This window comes from Patagioenas fasciata, chromosome 8 (genome assembly GCF_037038585.1).
Source record: "Patagioenas fasciata isolate bPatFas1 chromosome 8, bPatFas1.hap1, whole genome shotgun sequence".
Taxonomy (NCBI): domain Eukaryota; kingdom Metazoa; phylum Chordata; class Aves; order Columbiformes; family Columbidae; genus Patagioenas; species Patagioenas fasciata.
In genome coordinates, this window is record NC_092527.1 from 17805510 (window position 1) to 17828141 (window position 22632).

The 22632-nt window shown below is 44.0% G+C and overlaps 1 protein-coding gene across 4 annotated transcripts; it reads right to left on the reverse strand.

Moving 5' to 3' along the window:
• Positions 1-681: 681 nt before the first annotated feature.
• On the reverse strand, positions 682-13710 carry NCOA4 (nuclear receptor coactivator 4). 4 transcript variants are annotated; one of them, XM_065843158.2, is made up of 10 exons: positions 13604-13710; positions 7511-7664; positions 6927-7067; positions 6718-6806; positions 6115-6223; positions 5459-5530; positions 4685-4828; positions 3476-4474; positions 3037-3126; positions 682-2482 (listed from the first exon to the last, which is right to left on the reverse strand). In XM_065843158.2, exons 2-10 carry the CDS (start codon positions 7649-7651, stop codon positions 2477-2479), a joined length of 1791 nt encoding a protein of 596 aa, XP_065699230.1. In that variant the 5' UTR covers positions 7652-7664; positions 13604-13710; the 3' UTR covers positions 682-2476. The 4 variants fall into 4 exon arrangements, with proteins under 4 accessions (XP_065699230.1, XP_065699227.1, XP_065699228.1 ...); XM_065843155.2 differs by having other exon boundaries at positions 4685-4831; XM_065843156.2 differs by lacking the exon at positions 13604-13710 and adding an exon at positions 10219-10404 and having other exon boundaries at positions 4685-4831.
• Between the last annotated feature and the right edge of the window lie 8922 nt (positions 13711-22632).

The window sequence follows — 22632 nt, forward strand, 5'->3', positions numbered from 1 at the left end:
GAGCTTTGTATAATCTCTGAGTTTTGGCCTGTACTGTTGAATGCCAGGCACCGCAGTGATGCCAAATGGTGGTACTACAGCCTTTTTGGTCCTTTTACAGCATCATTAATACTGGTTCCCATCGTGTGTCTCTCCCCACTCTGTCAGCCCTCTGTCCATGTCCTGTGAGCGCTGCCGCTAGCCCTGCAGCACCAGAGGTCATGGGGAGCTGGGGTGGTCTGGTACCCCAGGAGCCCCACAAGCTGCCCTGCCCTGGGTAGGTGTTGTACTTGCAGGGAAGGGACACCTCTGCTGCCACTCTGCCCTCCAGCAGTGACTCACCTGTGCAGGGGATGTCCCCAGGCTCCATGTGCGTCTAGGAGGGGAAGCGGCAGTTGGCCATCTTGACCGCCCAGCCTCCTCTGCACCGCTGCTGCTGCCACCAGTGACTGATGGCCACCAGGCAGTGGCCTTTCCCTGCTCCTCCACAGGCTGCAGTGCTCAGGGCAGGGCTGGAACAGGCCTTCAGCAGGCAGGCACACGGCCTGGGGAGAGTCTCCCACTGAAACGGGCCATAAAGCTCCGGACTTTCACCAATACATACATTACATGATCACAAAGCATTTCAGTTAATTTGCACAGAAGCAATGCCTGCCTCTGCATTTTTCCTTGACCACCTTACAAAGGAGACATACCACACCCTTTGGTTGCAATTATTTTTTAATGGAAAAGACTAATCAATGTTTTACATAAATATCAATTAGTGATAACAAGTTGGTTGAGTAAGTAAAGGAATACAGACCCCCAAGTTTTAAGAGGCTCATAATGAACTGACAAAGTAGCACATGATGACTACAAGGAATTAATTGTAAGAGGTGGGCTGCAAATCAATCACCTTCTTGAAGTTCAACTGCTAGTCAAATTAGACTATTATTGGAGTTAGTCACAGTGCAGCCTTCCCATGCAGCAACAAGGACACGTTTGAAGGGGAAAGTGAACTTCAAAAACATCTTTCTGCTTCCAGCAAAAAGCCTCAACTCTGGAAGTACAAAAGCCTCAAGGAATCCACTGATGTTACGCCCTTTCAGGGACTGGTTTCAGATGGGCAGTGTCCCGCTCTCTGACTAAAAGCTTACTTTCAAACAAATGTTCTATCAGACAGGAATGTGTTCACACTGCAAAGAGATAACAAGGTGGCTCTTGCTAATAATTTCTACAGGATTGTGAAGAACTGAGGTCACCTTTATTCCCAGGCAGGCTGCAGGGATGGGGAGAAAGGAGGGTGTTTTTTATAGTCACGAAGAGCAATTCGTTAAGTGACTAGAATCTGCACCAGAAACTACGTAACTTCACGGTTTTTCATGCAAGCTGACAGGTGTGATCCGCATTTCCATCTAACATCTCCACAGTCCTTCCTATGGGCTCAAAATGCTAAATACCTCAAGAGCAATTGCTCATATTATGCTCACAGCTATACAGATCAGAGTTACTCGACCCCACTTTCATATGCATAACATGAAAATCCACAGCTTAACTATCTTTAAAATGGATCAATGAGAGCCACGCAGTTTGCCAAGTTAGTGTTTCCCAACTAAACAGCATGACATCAATCTGATGAGAAGGCATCGAACTCCCCAATATTACCTTTAGGTATTATGTGGCTAAGATGCCTGCTTTCCAGTGGTTTAGTCAATACAAGTTCATTATGAGTTATCTAAAATTAGCAGAAATGTACACATTTAATCTTACAGCTTTTTCAGTGAAATTCAAATTGTTACTAAATTCTGGGGACATAGTAGGATCTGATCTACTGATGCATAAAAATTAACACCCTATCCTGTTCTCCAGCCAGCTCAGAAATTTGCAAGAAAAGTTTTCTTTCAAAACCAAGTTACCAATTCTCCTGTCACATGTCAGGTGCCATAAATACACATCTCTTTCAAAATCTGGAGCATAACATACTCGGCTGGGAAACACACCAATACAAGATGCAGATGAAACATTTAACGTAAGCAACTGCTCATTAAAATAAATTGCTTCCAACTACAGCCTAAGTTATCTTGCAATCCCAGGAAGCTGGAACCCAACTCATGACAAAGTTGTAGCAGCTGAAAGGAATGGCAACACTTCTGAAGTCACTGCCAAAGGGGGACGCTTCACAGCACCAGAGAGATTTTGTTTTATACTTGCACTGGCTTCAACATACTTCAAGTGACAGCCCATTAAAGATTTATGTAGTCCCATAACATACGAATTTACTAACACCTCTATAGTATCAGTTTGCTTATGCTCAGTGGGTTTACATTTCAGAATTAATCATAACAAAAAGGCATCTTCTGCACCATAACTCTGTTATATGAGTAATCTTTTTTGTCTTATTTTTAGAAGAAAAAGCAGATGGCCAAACACAAAACACAAGAATTCAGCTGGCTGCAGTCACTCAGCGTGATGTGTGATTGATCAGCAGGAAAGGGATGATTTCGCTGCTTCCAGTTCTTCACATCTAAACAAATATAAAATGGGGTTAGTCTCTTTGATAGAAATAAACATGTATAAGACACCCTGGGGAAAAAAAAAAAATACTAAAATACTTCCTAGAACTAAGCATCTTGCCTTTCAGGGTTTGAAGTATGCCTGCTAAGGATTTTTTTCATGAATTTCAAAAACAATGATAAAGAGTTATCTTGGCAGAAAGGAAAAACATGACGTCAGCTGTAACTACATTACTGAGATAAGAAAGAAGCTGCCTGGAAATTTAAACATTAACTGCACATTCTGGTTACAACAGAAGTTACCAAGATGTTATCAAGTGTCAATCAGTTGAAGAGTGATTTGATCAAGAACATTAGTAATTCCTCCCCAGCTTGTGATCAAAAGAGGAGTAAGATGAAGAAGCGGAATGGTCTAAGCTGTTAGAAATGTATATGGGGAGGAAATCACAATGCTGTGCATTATGTTTGGAGAACTCTGTAGACAACAACAGGTGCCAGTGTCTGTATTCTGTACCCCCAAGTTATGTTTAGGTTCAGCTGTTCCAATACATTCTGTGCATCCTACCTGTAGAGGAGTCTGATACAGCCACTTTTCTTTATCTCCATTGAGTTTCATACAGGCAAAAAGGTCGCAAACTGTAGGAAGGCCAAAGTCCTGAAAGACAAGTCATCTTAATTATTGCTCTCCAAACATAAATACATTCAAATGCTGTCAAGTGTTGCAAAAGAAAACAAAACTGACTTCTGACTCTCCGAGATGAACACTTTCTTCATTTAGTAAAACATAGTAAGTTGTTTTGTGTTAAAACAACTGTCCTCATCTACTTAAGTAACTAAGTAATAATTACCAAAAACACTGAAAGGGCTAGGAAGCCTAAAATTTGTCAGGCAGTATTATCCAAAAGAGCTATGAATTTGGAAGAGAAGGCAGGCATTACATTCAATAAAACAATAAACATGGCACATTGGCTTAAGACACAGCAGTAACAAAAACTTATGCTCACTTGTGCTTTCTTGCGTAGAAGCCATTTATCTTCCACTGGAGGTGGGCGAGCATTTTCTACGTTGTTTGAAGCCAACACCCAACTGTTTACATTCAAGGGGAGGTGGAATGGAGCCAAGAGGTCTAGGAAAGGAGTTTTGAAATTATTATCTGCTTTTTCCCTACTTGCCTTTTCTTCTGCACTTTCTGCTTTGGCTAGCCAGCTTGTCAGAGGCCTTTCCAGCAACACTTTCAAGGGTTCTGCGATCTCTGCTGAATAATCTGCTTTCTCTGCACTAATGGGTTCCCCTGTGAGCTGCTGTGTGGGCTTAAGCCAGGTATTGGCAGCAGAGTTGGTCTTCTCATGCTCAGGGTTTGGTACATCTTTCTGGCTGACTGGAACTCCATTCTTATCCTTCCCATCTTTCTTCAGAAGCCATTTACACAGAGCCTCTTTTCCACAGTTTTCATCACACACGCATTCTGAAAAGCTGGCACACAGCTCATTAGCTTTGCACACGTCCTCCACTTTCAGTGAGGCCTGGGGATGCTGAAGAAGCCAAGCATTTACAGCAGGTGCAGTGGGTGATTTCTTTCCATCAAGATGCTCGTTCAGGCACTTCAGATTTCCCAGGTTCTCAATTTCCACACTTTTGATCTGGCTGCCACAACAACTGGTGCATGTTTCAGATTTGAGGAGCCAATCATTCATATTGAATTCTTCCCTAAAAGGCTTAAATTCATACTTCCATTTCTCATCTGAAGCACTACTTCCATTTTCTGTGTCAGGAGTAAGCAGCCAGTCAGAAAGATCCATCTCTTCTTGTCCAAGGGATTCCAATTCCTCCACCCTTTCCATCGTAGAAAATGATGAGTTGAAAGTAGCGGCGGAGTCCCTGCAACCAGGGGACTCTGTCTTCCCAGCAACATCACGCTGTTGATTCTGCAGGAGCCAGTTTTCCAAATTTTTCAGATTTCCCCAGGCTTGCTCAAAATAACAGACTTTGGAAGAATTTAAATCCTAGTAAAGACACATTGGAATGCATCTATTAACACTAAAAGACAATAGTTCAGTAACTTTGCACAGTTACAATTTGAAGCATTCTGATAGTGCAAAAGTAGTAGCTGAATGCTAAGACAGAATTAAGAGAATTCCCAACATATTCTGCCTGCAATCAGATACTGTGTTCTCCCCTTTACTAAAAACCAGGTTAGTGGATAAAAGGCTTACCTGGCTGGGCTCTGACACACACTTTTGTGTAACCCATTCTTCAAGGTTGGTGCTGGGAACATACGGAGTTTGGCAAACACCCACAGGTTTGCTTCCAAGTAACCAGTCAGCAAGTGAGGCCCCCACTGTCCCACACAAAGTTTTCTGCTGAGAAAGAATGTTCTTGGTCATGAGAAAGTCTAACTGCTGGGTAATCTATGGTGAACATCAAAACAGGCATTCGACATGCACCAGTATTTCTGAACTAAAAGAAAAACCATTCCCTTATAATTAACGAACAAGTAACTCCCCAATCACCTATATGACTTAAAGCCTCTGCACTGATAGATTATTCTGTGATCTCAGACTCTTCAGGGAGCAAATGACAAGAAAGGGAAGCGACAACTTCTACAATGCACAGTTTTGATACATGCCACAACCCTCCTTCTCACCACAACTCTTGTTACTGATTTGCTACCCTCATTCACTGATGCTGTTTCTGTGCCGAGCCAAGCACAGTTCTAAGCCCTGACTTGACAAGAAGGAATATTCAGTTAAAAAATTCTGACCAACAGTCACACTCCAAATTCACTTTCATACTCTGACACTGCACGTCTGTTCCTGGAGCAGCTAGAACATAAGATCACTAACGCTCATCACAGGGACTGTTACCGACTCCTCCGACATTTTAACAAACCAAGAGAAGTCATTACTCAAGCAAGCTAACTTTTTGTGCGAGTTCTCCTTTTTCCTTTCATACAATTAAATATTTACCAATGCAAGTCTTAATCCTACCTGTTCACAGTTTATTAGGGCACAGTTTTGCCCTGCAAACCAGGGAGAAGTATTCTCTCTCTCTGAGGTTTGCTGTAAGGAAAGCAAAGTTCATTTAAATCTTAGTTTTGTCCAGGTTCTACAATGAATTCTACAATAAAGCTGAAGTAGAGCACAGTTACAACTGCTCAGTTCTTTGTGGCTAACAATTTTCTTGACACGTAAAAACAGAACACAGAAAGATTCACTATAAGAATACCACCTCCAGTCCACTTCAAGAGAATTTTCTCCAATAATGCAGAAGATATGCTGCTTACAAAAGAATTCCAAGATATTTCTATCACAGAATGTCATCTATGAGTGACATCTAAAGAAAACCATAACATTAATTTTCAGTTTCTGGAATAGAGTAAGAATACAATCATCATTCCCTCAGTCTCTGCCAAAATATATTAAAATAACAGGTATATAACTAGATCTAAGATCAGTCAAAATCAGAACTACATGAATAGTTAATAAACCACTATGTATATATTATACGGCTAAAACTATGTGACTTGTACACAAGATCCACTATAGCTAAAAGCAGAAATATCACTTGGAACACATTGCACTACTACCTCAAAAAAAGTTGTTTGTTTTCAAGCATTCCAGCCTAGGAAGGTCTTGGTGCTTACCATTGTTTTAATTGAACCAAATGAGGTAATAGCCTGGCGAAGGTAAGATGTGTCAGCCTCAAAATTCAGGATGGAAGACTCCTCTGGTTTAAGAGTAAGATTTCCCAGTCTGAAAGAGTAAAAGAAAAAAAAAGAAAAAGAAAAATTAAAAAATTACTATCTTCTTCATCTGTCATGTTTTGGCAATCAGTTCATTATTTCATAAAAGGCTTCCAAGCCGACTTGGCACTTATTAGGTAACAAACATTTAATGCTTGCATGAAGAGATGCCTATCCACAAACCAACAATAGAATAAATAGCCAGTAAAACATAAGTTTCTCCTTCTTACATAAATTGCCATCAACAACTAATATTTGAATTAATCTGCACAAATAAGTACCTCCCCTTCCCATTATAGTCCTGTTTTTTTCCATCTAGGATAAAAAAGACGAGAGGAATTATCTCTCAGACTGCTATCAAGATCTTATTTCTAGGAACCATTAAAAATGTAGAAACAGTGAGTTACATCTACTCTAAGTTCTATTAGAATCAAACATCAGAATGAATTCTTTAAGTCAAAATAAATCCCAATTGTCTCAACTTGCATCATAAAATACACTTACCTCTCCAGGCAAACAGAAATCTGGTTTGCTAGTTCATTACTATAGGAACGTTCCAGCTGATGAATAAGGCAACTGAATTGTCCCAAATACTGTATGGAAGACAAAACACATGTTATTGTTTTGGCTTATAAGATTACAACTGAGAAGATCCTTGCAAGGACAAAGTTTGCTTAAAAATGCCAGTGCAACAATTTACGAGGGGATCTTACCCAGTAGAGCTGCTGCGCCTGCTGCTGCAAGGCCTCCTCCTTCAGCTGCTGGATGAGATCAACCTGCTCAAACAGCCAGACCTCCCGGCTGCGCAGGCACTCCAGGTGGCGGCTGATGTGGCTGTGAATCTTCGCTTTCACCTGTAAGGTAACATGTACCATTCCTAGAACATCTGCCAAACAGTATGAACAAGTATATGCCACACTGATGACAACATATTTGTCAAAGTGGTCTTTCTGGAGCAATTTATTTCTCAAAAACTAACCACAGTCACCTGCAGTGCTACATGACTCCAGTTAGTAAAAGTTCCAAGGCTACCTTTAAAGAAGTATTAAAAGACATTATTTGCAATTTCTCTCTATTCTGATGTTTCAACCAACAGCTTCAGTAAATTCTGCATGCCGAAGCTAGTAATACAGGAATACCTTTACGAAGAGCACGACCAAATTACACAGCAAGATGCTTGCAAGTCTCTAAGAAAATTTCAGACCACCATCATAACAGAAAGTACTCTGGAATAATGAAAACTGTCATTATAAAGTGATGTTAGTTATTATTTTTTTAAAAAATAATTTAAAATTACCTCCCGCCAGTTCTCTTTAATCTGTTGTTCAGCTTTGACAATCCCAGACAGAGCTGCTTCCAAGTCCTTCTTTGCTTGAAGGCACTTTGCCAGAGACTCAGTGCTGCAGGAATTTCTATTTCTATCTTGTGGTGGACTCATTCTTGAAGTGTTCCTAAAACACAACGAAAAAAAAATTCTTAATAGTTTCTATTCCTCTTTAATGGAAGAGGAAGTGCATCACATGAAGAACCATCTGCTTTACTCAATAATAAAGGTGAACAAAAGAGAAAAAACCCTAAGACCCTACACAGATGCAAGTTTTCTAAATGCAGACAAAGATTTCTCCTGGAGCAACACTGGTGTCTCAAGTGCCTCAGCCCCTGGAGTTTGCACAATCACAGGAAAACCAACAGATATCTGACAACAGCTTCAACCGCAGCAGCTTAGGCAATCCTCCCTGCCATTCACCTTCCTCTGACTTTCAAGTCTGGCCAGCAAGCTCCAGCAGCTGAGGGCTGATTTGGACAAGGTTTGGCAGCTCTGCCAGAGCTGGGGGAGAATGGCCTGGCAAGGGGCTAGAAATGGTTCAGTCACCCTTTTTTCAGCTGCAGGTAAATGAGCTGGCTCCCAAAAATGAGAAAATTCTAATACAGTTCGTTTAACTGAAAAAAGTTGATACACAGATCAATCTTTACTAAGCTGCAAAGGCCTGACCTTACACCAGCTGCCCATTATTTTTGTTGTGGTCACAGCCACGATAACTTACTCAGTTTCAGCATATTGTCAAGTAAAAGGGGCTCAGATACAAAATGTCTACAGAAGTTAAGCCGGTAAGGATTCTGCAAGCAAGGGAAAAAAGCTAACTATGGATTTTTAGTAAAAATGGTAGAGTATCAATATAAGCACTTTTTCTAAACAGTAAGTATTTTGTTACTGAAGACTTTGGATTCTTCTGTTAGTTTGGTGGGATTCCTGAAGGCTAACTGAAGATTCATAGTAAACATTCTATTTAAAACAAGTCTTCAGCAATGGCAGCTATGGAAATTCCCAGCAGAATTAATTAAAGCACACACATGTACCAAGCTAAATATTTCACATATTTTACCACTCCTTTAGAGAGAACTGAAAATAGTATTTTGAATACGACAGGACAACCACAGAGCTTCTGTTATTGAGCAGTTATGTAGTCTGCAATTTCCAAGCCCCATGACCATGTAAACTGCAACCAAAAAATCCTTCTACGGCCAAGTCCCACCAGATAATAAGAGTTGTGTATTTCAGAGAGCAGAGGACTACAAGTGTTTCACAAGTGGAAGCTGACAGAAAAAGCAAGGTTCGCTGTGAGGCAGCACGAGAGGCTGCATGCCCCTTGGTTCCCTCACACCACAGACTCCCCATGGCAGGTGCCCCAGCCATGACACATGGCGCAGAAGCCACACCAAGCCCCTACATGCAGCTCAATCGCATCCGTGTCACAACCTCTCATCTCTTAAGAAGTGCAGAGCACAACTACTAGAGAAGAGAACTTGAATTTATTTTTTAAGCTTATGTTAATCCTGCACCAAATTAGACAGGGTGCACAACTCCAAAATACATAATTCTCTGTTCAGTGTTAGAAATGCCATTTTGTCCTTGTATCTGCATACCCTAATTGATGCAAAAGTTCAGTTCTATAAGGCTTTGTGATTTTCACCTTGCTAGTGATGTTTAACAAAAGCTAAACTTTCTCTTCACAACACCCCCATCTTGTTTGTCAACTCTCTCATATACAACCTACAGGAAAACATAAGTGGGAGTCCTAGCTCTCAGATGTTATCTAAAAGTATTAATGCAAAGGCAGAGATATACCCAGCCCAGAAAATATTGACTATATTAAAAGCTGTTGCACACTCAGAAGTAAACGGAAAAATTAATATTGTTCTTTATGATTTCATGCATCATACTGTTACGTAACAACCAAGTCAAAGTCTGAAAGGCTAAATGTAATTGCCCTGTTTGCTCGCACCATAGATAACAGAAGAATTTTTTGAAAATTATGTTGAGCCATATGCCTACAAATGCCAAGTCTAAAGTATGCTGCATTGCTATTTATGTGTTTCCTGAATTTATGCCACTAGGGAATTGGGTTCAATGCTTGAAGAAATGCTACTTCTTCACACTTTGCATTACAACTTCATATTGGCACAGTAAATGTTAAAGAAACTTACGCATGCTCCCCTAATGAGCTCTGAAAATACTTGCATTTGTCGCTTTTCTGTTTTTTCATTTGATTACAAGAGCCTGTCTCCAAAATGCATACAGTGAGAATGAATGCTACTTTCCTCCAGCCAGCTCTGGTAAAATGGCTGTTCTTATGATTGTCAAAAATTAGCAAAAAAAAAAAAAAAAACACATTACAGTTGAGGATGAGAGTCAATTCATCCATCTTTCCAGTTTCTGCAAGCCTCTACCAAAATAACTGGGGGTAGCCACCTATTTTCTCACCTCCCAATTATCACCAAATAGCACTAGGAACTTCAGACATTTTCAGGTCCCATGCTCTAAAATATCCGAGATCATATGCTCAGCAGTAACAATACACAGTTAACTTCCGCAGCAGGATGCACGGTTGCAATACGGAATCACCATTTTTGGCAATTTCCGTGCCATCAAACCGTTCCCAGCCACACGGCGGGTATCCTGCATCCCGGGCTGCACCGCCACCCCACGGCCCCCTCACCACTTACTTCCCGGGCGAAGGCAGCAATTCAGCAGTGTCCTGCTTATAAAGCTGTTTCCATTTCCAACCTGCTATTCCGCAGAACAGTCAGTCACGTGCAACTGTTCCCGGTGCAACTGCAAATTCCGCTCCGAATCCTGGCTGGCGGATGCGGACGAGTCCGAGCCCCCGGCGCAGCGCAGCCCTGCCCGCCAGCCCCTCCGCCCTCGCCTTATCGCGGGGGCCAGCCCGGCCCGCCCCGCAGGCGCCGCCCCGCTCGCCGGGGCACCAGCCGATCTGCTGGGCGGGGACCAGGCCAAGGCACCGACCACTGTACCCCTGCCCGGCGAGGAGAAGCGGCTGAGCCCCAGCCCTGCTCCCCTCCCGGCTAAAATACGGAGTGCCTTCTAGCATCCCGTTAGCAGTTTAAACCACAACCCCAGAAAGTTTTGCAACAAAACCACTATTTATTGCAACTTCACAAGTGTGGCAATGCGCCTTTTTCATATAATAAACACAAGAAAGCACACCCGAGCACTAAGCGTTCAGCATGCATGTTTTCTGCAGCAACAAGGGCCAAAGGGGCTGCGAGCACACACAGCAGCCCAATTAAACCTTCCATCCCCGGACACATGCAAACACCAGCACCAAGAGGCTCCTCAGCCTAGCACTGTGTATGAAGTGCCAGAAATCCTTCTGATAATCAACCACTCAGATGCAGTTGACTCCTGGAAGGACTGAAATGACACACACACAATTTTTAATCACCTCCACTCTTGCTTCTACAATTTCACACGCAGATTAAGAAAGTACATACTCAGTAATAAACTTACAGCTGTGAAACTAAACGAACTGTCAAAATGAGGCAGGAAGATAATATTTTTTGTTCCCAATCGCAAAATAACTACCCATCTCTACTGAAAGATTTTTGGCTGTCTGTGTTAACACCCAAAAGCCTCACTGGAGGATTGTCACTGCAAAAACCCTGCAGCCAGAACTCCCGGACACAGCACTTATTCCCAGTGCTCTATACACTCTGTACAATCCCCGGTCTTCAAACAGGCTGCCTGCCTCTACCCCAAGGTGTTACCTCCCAGAGTCTTCTCTTGCTTGTAGATCAGAAACTGCTGGACAAAAACTTCTTTTTTTTTTTTTTAGATTTTAATTAAATATCACATGGCTGGGGAGCAGAGGAGGAGGGGAAAACCCTTCCTGGCCTAGCAATCTGCTAGCAGGCCAGCAAAAAACTGGTTTTACCAGCTTTTCACTTTCAGCACAACCACCCCCGCTGCTGCTTGGGAAGATCACTGTTTGCCATTTCCAAGGGGTGTGGAATAACCTCAAAAAGATAGCTGAGCCTTTGCTGGGGAAAAGCTTCTGAAAGGAACAAAACCTCACGTTGAACCAACTCTATTTATAAATGTGGAAGGATTTCTTTCAGTTGGCAGGACAAGGCTCTTCCAAAGGTCTCTCTGACCTGTCTTCATGTGGTTTTGAGCCAGCTGGCTTGTTTTAACTGAAATCCCTCTTCATTTCCATTTGAACACACCAAAAAACAGTGGTTCCTCTTAAGTAAGCATCCCAAATTAGGTATGTGGGAGTTGTGGTCAGGGAGTGAAGTACTGCAAGTACACAAGATGAATCTCAGAAATTTCCATCTACAGCCAAGCACAACAAGCATTTCATACAGTACAGTATAGCACCAACATGACAAGCCAATACCTGTGTGGAGCTTCTGCTGGGGGGGCTATTTTATTCCTAAACAACTACATGCTGCAACACCTTGCAAGTCACAGGCTACACAGAGCAAAATTGACCTCCCACAGTTCTGAGTGTGAAAGTGAAATTAACATCTCAAGGAATAATAAACTTTCAGGTAATACATTTTCTAAAATTCATGCAGTTTTTACCTGCCTGCACTATATTGGATCTACACTACAGACCTGAACACACACACACCTTCCTTTTCCTATTTTAGCCCTGGAAGAGCTCGGTCAGTGCACAAAGGGCACATACTAAGGCATCTTCACAAGACATGGGTTCCAAAGAGTCGCAAGTCACCAGTGCAGCTGAGACGAGACGTCTGATCATAATTTCATTCAATCGATTGTAAATATGTTTTTAAGTACAGCATAGCAGACACATAAGTAAAATCACAAAACATCTAAATATGAAGACCTGAAATCATTATGCCATTATTACATATAACACCAAAGCAGATATCCCAGAGTGGAAAGGACACACTGTTGTCTTACCGCAGATCTTATATTACAACACAACCATCTTCCAGACTTTTGCATTTAAAACCCTTTGGAAAACAACTAGCAAATCCCTCGCTATGCTTGAAGCATATGGCCGCAGAGACAGCATTGCCACACTCTGAATATCCATCAGTACTATGTTAGGCACTTGCAGAGTTACGAACGGTATTTAAGTGATCAGCTTTTTTTCCCTTCCTGTATCTGCATACCTTACCTAAAACCCCAGCAGAAGACAATCTTGTTCCTTTATTAGCCTTTCCCTTTAATCCCAGCCACAACTATCAGTTTTAAAGCTGAAAGAATGGCTAACAAATGGCACGCTCTGGCTCAAACCACGTACCCATTACCTATCAACAAAGGTTTTCAAACTTGCAGTAAACACGGTGCACGACCCCTGATCGCTTCTAACCCAGGCTGATACTGCATATGCAACCTTCGAAAAGCACAGCTGTTGCTTTTTGACTCTTCAATTAAGGTGTGAAAGACTTCAGGGGTACCAACAGCTCAGCTTCTCACGGGCATAAAAACAAAAACCGAGATCAATAAAAAACTCTCACATCTTCCAGTTGGATCAGTGTCAGCCCCCTACCACAGAACTCTGATTTCCTGACCGACCTGCCCGGTCACGCTCGACCCAAGCCGCGCCGCCTGAGTGACTTGCAGCTGATTATTCCTGGGCCGCAACCAAAGCGGGGTGCCGGGCCTGCCCACCCCGCCGGGCACCCCACGTACGGCGGAGCAGCGGCTCGGTCGGGCCCCGCCGCGGCGGCTGCACCCGGCGGTACGGGCTGTACGGGCAGCCCGGGCCCTGCAGCGCCCGCTGGCTTTGCGCGCCCGGCCGCACGCCCTGCGCGGAAACGTGGCCTCGCCACGACACGCGGGGCTGCAGACGCCGCCTCCTAAAGCGCAAAAACCACATTTCTCCTAAATCAGCCCAAACCCGGCGGCGACATCGGGACTGCCCAGAGACCCCTCACACAGATCAACGCACCACCAGCCCCCCGCAAGGGAACGCGTGTCCGCCCACGCACTGCGAGCAATCGCCGCCGGCCCGCGCGGTCCCCGACCCCCGGGTTATCCCGACCCCCAGGGCACTCCGGTGCCGCCACCACGGCCGCAGCGCCCCTGGGCCCGCGGCCAGGCCGCGCTTACCGATCTGGGCTCCGCGCTCTGCCCTGCACCCAGCGCCGCCGCAGCCGCCCGGCCACCAACGGCCGCTCTCGCGAGAGCGCCGCCACGCGCTGCCCGCCCGCCCCCTGGCGGCGCGGGGGAGCGGGCGGAGCAGGGACCCGCAGCAGAGCGGGGGGACTAGCGGGGCGTCGAACGGGGACTCTCACTTTGACATGACAGAAAAGAGGAGTCAGCCGCCTCATCCCGGGTGTGGTGTTACCCCCAGAGCCTGCACGTCAGGTACTGGGCTTATCTGAACATGTAAGAGACACAGCCTGTGCTGCATCGTCCTGCTCCGTGTATTTCGACTTAAGAGAAAATAACGCAGACCCGTGTGACCTTGCAAACCAGCAGCACCCATGCAGTTGTGTGTCCCCCCTGGTTTCCCAGCAGGACTGTCCGGGTGAGGAGCTGCCCCTGGGGCCGGCAGAGCCCACACAGCGGTTTGCTCTGGTGCCTTCCGCAGGCTCGGCTGAGGCAATGTTATAGTCCAGACTGCTCCAAGGGTTTTGCAGAAACATTCATACTGGTAGGTGTGCTTCACGCAGTACACACTGTGTGCATTCATTGTGGGTAAGGTTAGGCTTTCATAAGAGGATTTGCCAGTTGGATGCCTCTTCTATCTCACCGCTAAAAGAATTTCAGAGGAAGGAACCATATGCATGTTTTTAATGGGCTCTTTACTCCTGCCACTGATGGCGGTGCACACTGCTCTGCCATACTCTTAGCCACACCAGATGTGCCCTTTTACCCAAACCAACACAGTGGATCAAAAAATGAAATTTAAAAAGGCATCAGCCTAAGCAAAGGTCAATTTGGTAGTCTGCTAAAATAGAGTCAAAAGGTTGGGTAGAGACGTGATTTTACGGAAAAACAAGAAGATGATCTCCTCATGTTCAAACAGTAGTGAAGATGAAGGCTTATGTGGTGTTATTCAGTGACGGTTAAAACTGTGTATCAGTATTGACAGTAAGTGTACAACCGAAGTACAAAGAGAAACATTTTGGATGTGTGAAAGGGATCTATATACACATCGGGGGCAGTTAAAATGAGGACTGACGCATGCAACTTTTCCCTTGGTAGGTATATGACACTGCATGTGCTCCCGGACCCAAAATTTATTACTGCTACTTGCCAAATGGGAGTCATGCGTGTAGTCCTGCACCATAAAGCCCATCACTTGGCTTTGCCTTGGTTCAGCAAAGACTCTTCCTTGCTGGGCTGCAGTGTGAGAGTAAAGGTCAGGGTGGGACTCATCCCTCCACAGCCCCTTGAAACAGAAGCCTCGATACAGAAGTGGAAGCTTTTCCTGCAGTTCTCAGACGATAGCCTGACAAACTGTACTACTCTGCACCACCCAAAACACAAGGACCTTGAGGAATGTTCTCTGCTTCAATAATTTTACAGAAAATTTTATGGCTTTATGCACATGGTCTTAAAGAATGATTCTGGTTTCTGTTTAGATCGTTCCTCTTTCAATAACTGCAATAATTCAGTTGAAGAGCAACAGTCATGTTAACTTCTATGTTTAACACCCCATAATGTATGTTCCCTGTTCTGCAGCTCTACCACACTGTTGAGGAGCACATCGCTGCCTTTCAAAAGGGAAACAAAGACATGCAGTGCACTGACAGCAGCACAGCAAACACAGCACAGCTGGAGGTGAAGCCAGATGCCAAGGGAGACTAACGAGCTGACAGCAGCTCCTCTCAGACACAGCAATGGTCCCAAACCAGAGTATGAAATTATAGAAGAGTTGTCATCGTGGGTGTCAGGGATATTCATGCAGCTCACAGGGGAACCACCAGCTCCATCCCTGGAAGCAGGCTGTTCTCTCTGCGTTCCTGCCAGCCCTCCCTCCCTCCCTGACGTCCTGTCTGACGTCTGTCCTTGGTCCCCTTCCAGGCAGGCCATGGCCTGGGCCTGGCTCCCGCAGCTGCGCCCCAGGTCTGTCCCAGCCTTTCCCCCCAGCCCGTCCTGCCCGTGGCCCAAAGCCAACCTCACAGCTGCCAGCTGCCCAAGGAGCCGAGCTAAGTCCCAGGCTTCAGTTCCCTGCAGGGCATTTTCAAAGTTGTCTGTGCTGTATTTAGGTGCCTTGAATCTTTGCTTTTTGTATTGAGGTACTTCAATGCCAGAGATAAACTAAATATTTTTGAACTCTCACACAAATGGTTTCATATACAGACTTACCCGGAGGTTTTAATAAACTTTTCCTGCACCCCACTCTTAGCATTTTCCTTCCTCTAGCTTAAGGGTTTCTGGTTTTGCTAACTTTTTTTGTTTCCTGTCTATTTGTCTATCCTACATACAGTCTATCCCACTTCACGTGAAACAGAAGTACAGAATACACCTAACTCTACACATATCTTTCATTCAAACAGGTCCCCAGAAAGGTTTTCTCTAGGTTCCCCAGGAAGTCTAACCACAGGCAGAACTTATTTCTGGAAGCAGTGGGCTGCCACAGAATGAACAAATCTCTTATTTGTTGTGGTCCAAACCTATCAGCACAAAAAGTAACAACAGAAGTTTTAATCAAAGAAGTGTCACCCCTGAGCAGAGAGACAAGGAAAAGGAACAGACTAACTTGTGATAACAGAAATGCTTTATCTTCTGCAATAGGGGTTATTAACAGTTGTAGAGGGAAATGCCTTTATTAATGCACTACTTCACCACATATGCAACGAAGGCAGTGGGACTCCACACCCCATGCACGTTGTTAAGCACATACCCAAACATTCAGTTGTTTGTCAACACAGCATCTTTTGTGCGACAGATGCCTGGGCAAGTCGATCTTCCTAAGGGTCCCAAACATTCTCTAAAACAAAAACACAGATATGGCCATTTCAATCCCTACTCATTTTTTCCTGCCTTTCTTTTTTGTTGTTGTTGTTATTCAATTTTCCCTCCTGAAACTCTCCAAAGCTTCAGCTGGTAGATGCATCTCAAACAGCAACCACTTCATATATCATTTTGCAGACACAGATTCTGTGATGGCCGGAAATTAAATGTCTTCCCAGCTATGAAGGCGAAAGCACACTCTGTTCAGGTATGACAGACAGGTACTGCAGCTCACACCTGCTTTACAAATGAGAGGAATGTCCATCCATGTTTTGTGGGTTACAATAGGCTTGACCACATGTTCAACAGCAGCAGGAATGACTCAATAGCTATGCAAAAATGTGCCAACACAAAGTGTTGTCAGTAAGAGTGTTAATTGACTTCATCAGCAGCCTCTTCCAAGACAGTGATGTTCACGTCACTGAAAAATTGCCATAAGGGCTGTGCATACCTGTGAGGAGACTCGCCAAGGCCAGGAGTGTGACTTTGCTTCAGTGCCTTATATAGTTCTCCCTGTGGTGTTTGGCTGAAAAAATCCTCTGCCACAGTTTTCTGGCTAGTCTACAACACACAGAGAAATACATTCAATAGGCAAAGTCACATCCCAACAATGCTTCATAGATCCTAGACTCAATGGCTCCTACAACTTGAAATATTGAGGAAGAAGATAAATGTTAAACTAATCCTTAGTCATGTTCTGCATACACCACACAATCATTTTTAATAGCTGCCTGGCACTCTTGATATGTTAAAAATGCTGTAAATTTAAGAAAACGGAACATCAGTAGAAAAGTTTCCCATGCAACTGTAGAGCTCACCATAGGTCTCTGAAATTTTAGTGGTGAGCTCTACACTTGCATGAGAAGACCTGGAGTTAGGAATTAAAGCCCCCATGCCTCTTAGCCTGCAAATGATGGGTTTTTGGGACAGGGCAGCCACTTTGCACTTGGCTCCTTGGCAGATAGCTCAGATGCAGGCTAAGGGAGAGAACCTCACTGTTCAATAACTGGGCATGAAACTAAGTGTCAGTTGGCTTCAAGACATTATCTCTGAGGAACTATTTATTCCCAGGGTCTCACTTTGCATTTTAATTAGAAAATGAACAAAAAACCAGCACTTGATCCTGCACGACATAGTTCTCCAGATTGTTCACTACCTCCTGTTTGTTGCAGCAGGGTTGAGGAGATGAACTTAAACTAAGAAAGGTTATTATTAATTGTCATCAGCAGAAAACACTTGGCTTCTGTGATGCTAGAAAGGTGGGAAAGGTGCCTAGCACAGGGTACGAGCCTCCAAATTTAGTATCCCAAATAGAGGTAAGTTTTTTCGTATAAAGGCACTAAAGCATAAGGGCTGTTTTATCTGACATCTATGCTATGTTATGGCTCTAGGGATTGCTCTCATTTAAGTGGGTTATTTAACAACAGGCATCATGCAATCAAAACAGGTCTCTTCTGCTTTCTCAGAAACACTTGTCTCATCTTGTCCCAAGATCCTTTTTAAGAAAGCAGCTACAGCAGCATGACATTAAATTAACCCCTAATTCTACTGTCACAGCGAGGCTGATGCTGTAAAAAGCATAACATTTAGCAAACACAGATGACTGTGAAAACAAGGAAGAAACTACAACATAACCCATCACACCATTAATTCAAAATAACATACAGGCTTTCCTAAAACTGGATTCTCTGAGATAGTGGCATTTGTAGGGTTTCCAAGACAATGTGAACACAAGCCAGCATTTCACTTCCCTACATGCCAGAATTTCTGCTCAGTCCCAATCCGGGGTGAAGCAGCTTGCACTACAGCCAGTGTCAGGGTAAGCAAAATTCTCTACAAGCATCGCAAACAGCAACCAGAGGAGATGAAAGGACTGACTTTTTATCATGGGTCATTACAGAGCGTGTTGTGTCTGTGGCAGGGGAAGGACCAGAAGCTCCAGCTCCTGCTGTTGCTGTCAGGGCAGTACAGCACAGATCCGATCACAGCATCCAGGCCCGGATGGTTCTGTGCACTTTGTGCACTTCAAAGAGCCGCCCGTCAGCAGCTGTGCTCTGGAAAGCACAAACAAAGGGTGTTTCAGCAAGGTTGACTGTGCAGGAAGCTGTGACCACAACTCTGCTTTGCAATAAAATTATAGGAGCAGAGCAGAGACCAGAAAATGCAGGGGGCGAAGAGTGGGTCTCTGCTGTCAGGCTGCACACCAGCCGTGAGTGCCAGGCGGAGCCAGGAGATGTAATCCTGCTCAGCAAAAGCTTGCAAAAGCTCTTGACCTAGATTCCTTGTGTTACACTACTTTTAACACCACAGGGGACAAAAATCTCTTCTCCATTACTCTGCTGAGTTCCCCATGGTTGCTGGAGTTGTCTTTTCTGCCCACAGGTGAGCAGGAGGTGGCTGGAACGGGATGGGGATCTGCAGCGTCATTTCCTCGCTTGTGTTTCCCCCCTTTGTTTTCCAAGCTTCCTTCACATGTCATCCGAGTGGCATAGCCCGTAGTATATTGAAAGGCTGATAATAAGATAGATGACATCTGTTTAGGTTGCATATTAGACAGGATTAATGCTTCTAAAGACTTACAAGCTACAGCTTAGTACTCTGCTATCTGAACACATTGGTCCTTGTGCATGTGATGGCTGTCAGCTCGACACCCAGCACTTCTGCAGCTTGAGGAAGATGGAAGCTGGAAGCTGGACACCCGAGTGACCATGGCAAAGGGTACATGCCATTCCCTTCACCGATGCAGACCAGCAGTAAGATCCACAAGTGACTGTGTACTTGGTCTTGTGATGAAGCTCTGGGAGGAAGAAAAGACTCCACAGCCCTGGCTTTGCCCGGGGCAGGGGTGCTGCCCCACAGAAAATACATACATTCATTCCAGCTTGCAGAGGTGTAAAAGGAGTAGGTGCGTTTTTATTTGGGGCAGAATTTTTGGCTGCAAGTTTCTTTTTGAGCAAGAAAAGGAACAAAATTCTCACTGACCAACACATCACCCACAAGGCTTACCTGTCCCTTTATCTCTACAAACCATGTGGCTCTCTAGGTCTGCCCCTGCAGAGAAGGGCGGGGGAGCGGGATGCCCTGGACTGTAACACCAGCAGAAGGCACCACATCTTCCACCCTCAGCAGACACCCAGTCCCTGTGACACACACAGCCCAGGGCCCTCTGCATCAGATTCTCCCTGTCTGCAGAGGGTCAACTGGATCTTGTGACTGGTGTAAATAACAAGGCTTTGGAAAGAAGCTCAATAGGCACCTCATGTTCTTCATTTCAGATCCACAGTTGTGAATGGAAGAAAAAATAAAACTTAGAAATGAAAACTCACTTCACTCTTACAATCCTAAAGTCCCCTGAAAGGGGAAGACACAAGAGACTGATGCAGCAAGTCCCACCAAGTTATTTAACTGGTACCATAGGAGTTGATTAAAATTTATTTCCAACTCATAAACCCACATGCTGCCTCCTTCTCTCTTGTCAGTTAACAGTATTATTTAACACTAACAGACTGCTCTCATTTTCAAGGGGCTTAGGAAGACAAATTAATCACCTCAACATGTCTGAAAGGAACAGATGGTAATGAAGCATTAACGTTGCAATTTCACAGTTGGAAAAGCTCCTGTGAGAGGGGGCTCTAGCAGTGTCTGTAGGGCACCTGGCCTCACTCCCTGTCTGGAGCTGGGGTTCCTGGGTCTCATCTCTGCTCTGAAATTCTGCTTCATCCCAGCCTCATCGTGTGTTGCTTTTCCTAAGCAAAACTACATGTTTTCTCTTATTCTATCTTTAAAATGGAATAACTTCCTTCCAGAAGGCCTCTTACCTCAGCACGCCTTCAGACAGGTCATTACTGCTTTGGATGTAAAAGACTAAATATCTATCCAATAATGCAATTAGTCCACCTTGACATTATTCGTTACTGACTATAAGCAGAGAAGTAATCACGAAGAAATACATTGCCCTGTCTGCACAGTGAAGATGCTTTTTTTCACTGAAACACTCCTGGTTACAGCTGGGTAGAGAACAGCTGATTGCATTTTCCTCCCTACTCCTGTCTCAGGGGACCACGGGCACAAGGCAGCATTGTTCCATGGGGACTCCTGGCACAGCTGTACGACACACAATTTCTTAAGCTACATCTGGAATGAAGATAAGCTTACTGTAGGGCAGGGGTTCCCACAACAAAACGTCTAGATGAGGGGTGAGATCTGTGGCCATTCTTAGCAGAACCAATTCAGGATCCCAGCTGCAGGGACTCAAAGGTCTCTCGAGCAGTTTGCAAACACCGCAACCTGAACAGGGGTGAGAGAGAACCCGCAGCACCCCCATCACGGGGCTGCCAGCTCCGGGGAGCCCCTGGGCTGCACCTCCCCATCCCCGCATCACCCGGGGGCAGCAGGAATCACTGGGAAGTTTGTTATGGGGGCCTGGAGTGAATTTGGTTAGGTGGCCTTCCCACCCGGTCCCCAGACATTAAGCAACCTGTCACAAACACAACTCTAAAAAGCTGTTTCTCAGAACAAATTGACATTTTCAGGGGAAGACCAAACAAATAAATACAATAATTTAAAAACTGATATGGCATCGACTAAGTAACTTTTTAGTTTGTTTTTGGTTTAGTTTTTAAATAATTGACTTAACTACAGAAAGTTTTTATTTAAAACATCAAGACAGTATTTAACCCTGCAGTCAGAGGTGATCTCAAGTTACAACTGTGCAGTGATAATAAAGTCAGTCCGTGTCAAACATCTGACAGGTTTTGGCCTCTATTCCAGGAATGGTACCAACAAATATGGTGGTACATCTCCTTTGTCAGTAGAGCAAGATAATAATTCCAAGTGAAATGAATTATTATAAGAATTTTTCAGAGCTATTTCGTCAGCGTACTGATATTAGAATCAATTCCCTTCAGTCTGTGCTGAACATTGACCTAAGCACATTGGTCCATCACCAATCCTGTAGCCATCAAGTATCATAAACATTTGGTCCTTCTAGAGACATTAGTTAGTGTCTAGGGATGATATAACCTAACCAAAATACTGCATTACTAGGTGGCTGTTCCCCTATTTTAAGGGAAAGATGGAGCACTGAGGCAAAAGGGTTAAGCTTGCAGAGTGTCAGTGCCACCAGCACTGAGGATTTGGGTGAAAGGCAACTCCAGTTTGATCGGCTGTAAATGGCACTTCAGCATTGAGGCAACATGACGCAATGCAAACTGGTTTTCAAAGGGAGTTAAGAAAATAATACACCCTGATCTCACCCTAGCTCAAAAAACATCTGTGTTCAGCATTGACCTGCTCAGCTATAAATCCCTTTTAAGTTTTTCTTCTACTTCATTTATATTTAAGAGTAGAATGTAATGGATTTGTATTTTCCCAAGTTAGAGAACATTAACACAGAGAGAGTTTTCACATTTACAAGAATAGCACTTGAACAGAGCACTAATATGAAGAATACTTAATATACAACCTGATTGCATTTAAATATTAAGAAAAAAAAAATCAAACCCAAATGCAAAGTGAATCCAAATTCCCTTTTTAAGAGGCATCCATCATACAAGAGAAACAAATTATTGTATCCATCTAGCTAATATTCAGATGAGTATTTGGCTGTTGGTTTTTGTTTGCTTGTTTTCCCAGATCTCCAGTAATATACCTTGTATTTTATCCTTTCCAAAAGCACAGAAAATCCCTCAAACACAAACACTATTTTTATTACCAACAGCAACTCCAGTTAGTATCCTGAAAACCCACAATACCTATAATGAACGAGCATCTGCTTTTTCCTGATTCGTAAATCATTGGTGTCCTTCCCTCTTGTTTTTAATTTATTTTTCTCATCCAGGAATGATAACCAGTGTTTAGTAGTGTAATAACAAACCTGTATCAATGCATAAACCGTAGGTAATTCACACCAGAGCTGTATGAAATCCAAGAGTTGTTCCACCTTTTATACTATACAATAGCCAAAGCACTCAAGGGACTTTTCCATATTGTTCCAGTCCCTTCTGCAAACTATCTCTTTCTGACCAGATTGATACTGGTCGTATTTTATCATCTTCCTAGAGTTGGGGGCTTTATTTTGGAGGAGTGCTTTGGATGGCAGGGGTGGGAAGGAGAATCAAGATTGTTCCATGTGTCAAATAGTTTAAAAGTATGGATTATGATGGCCACGGGAT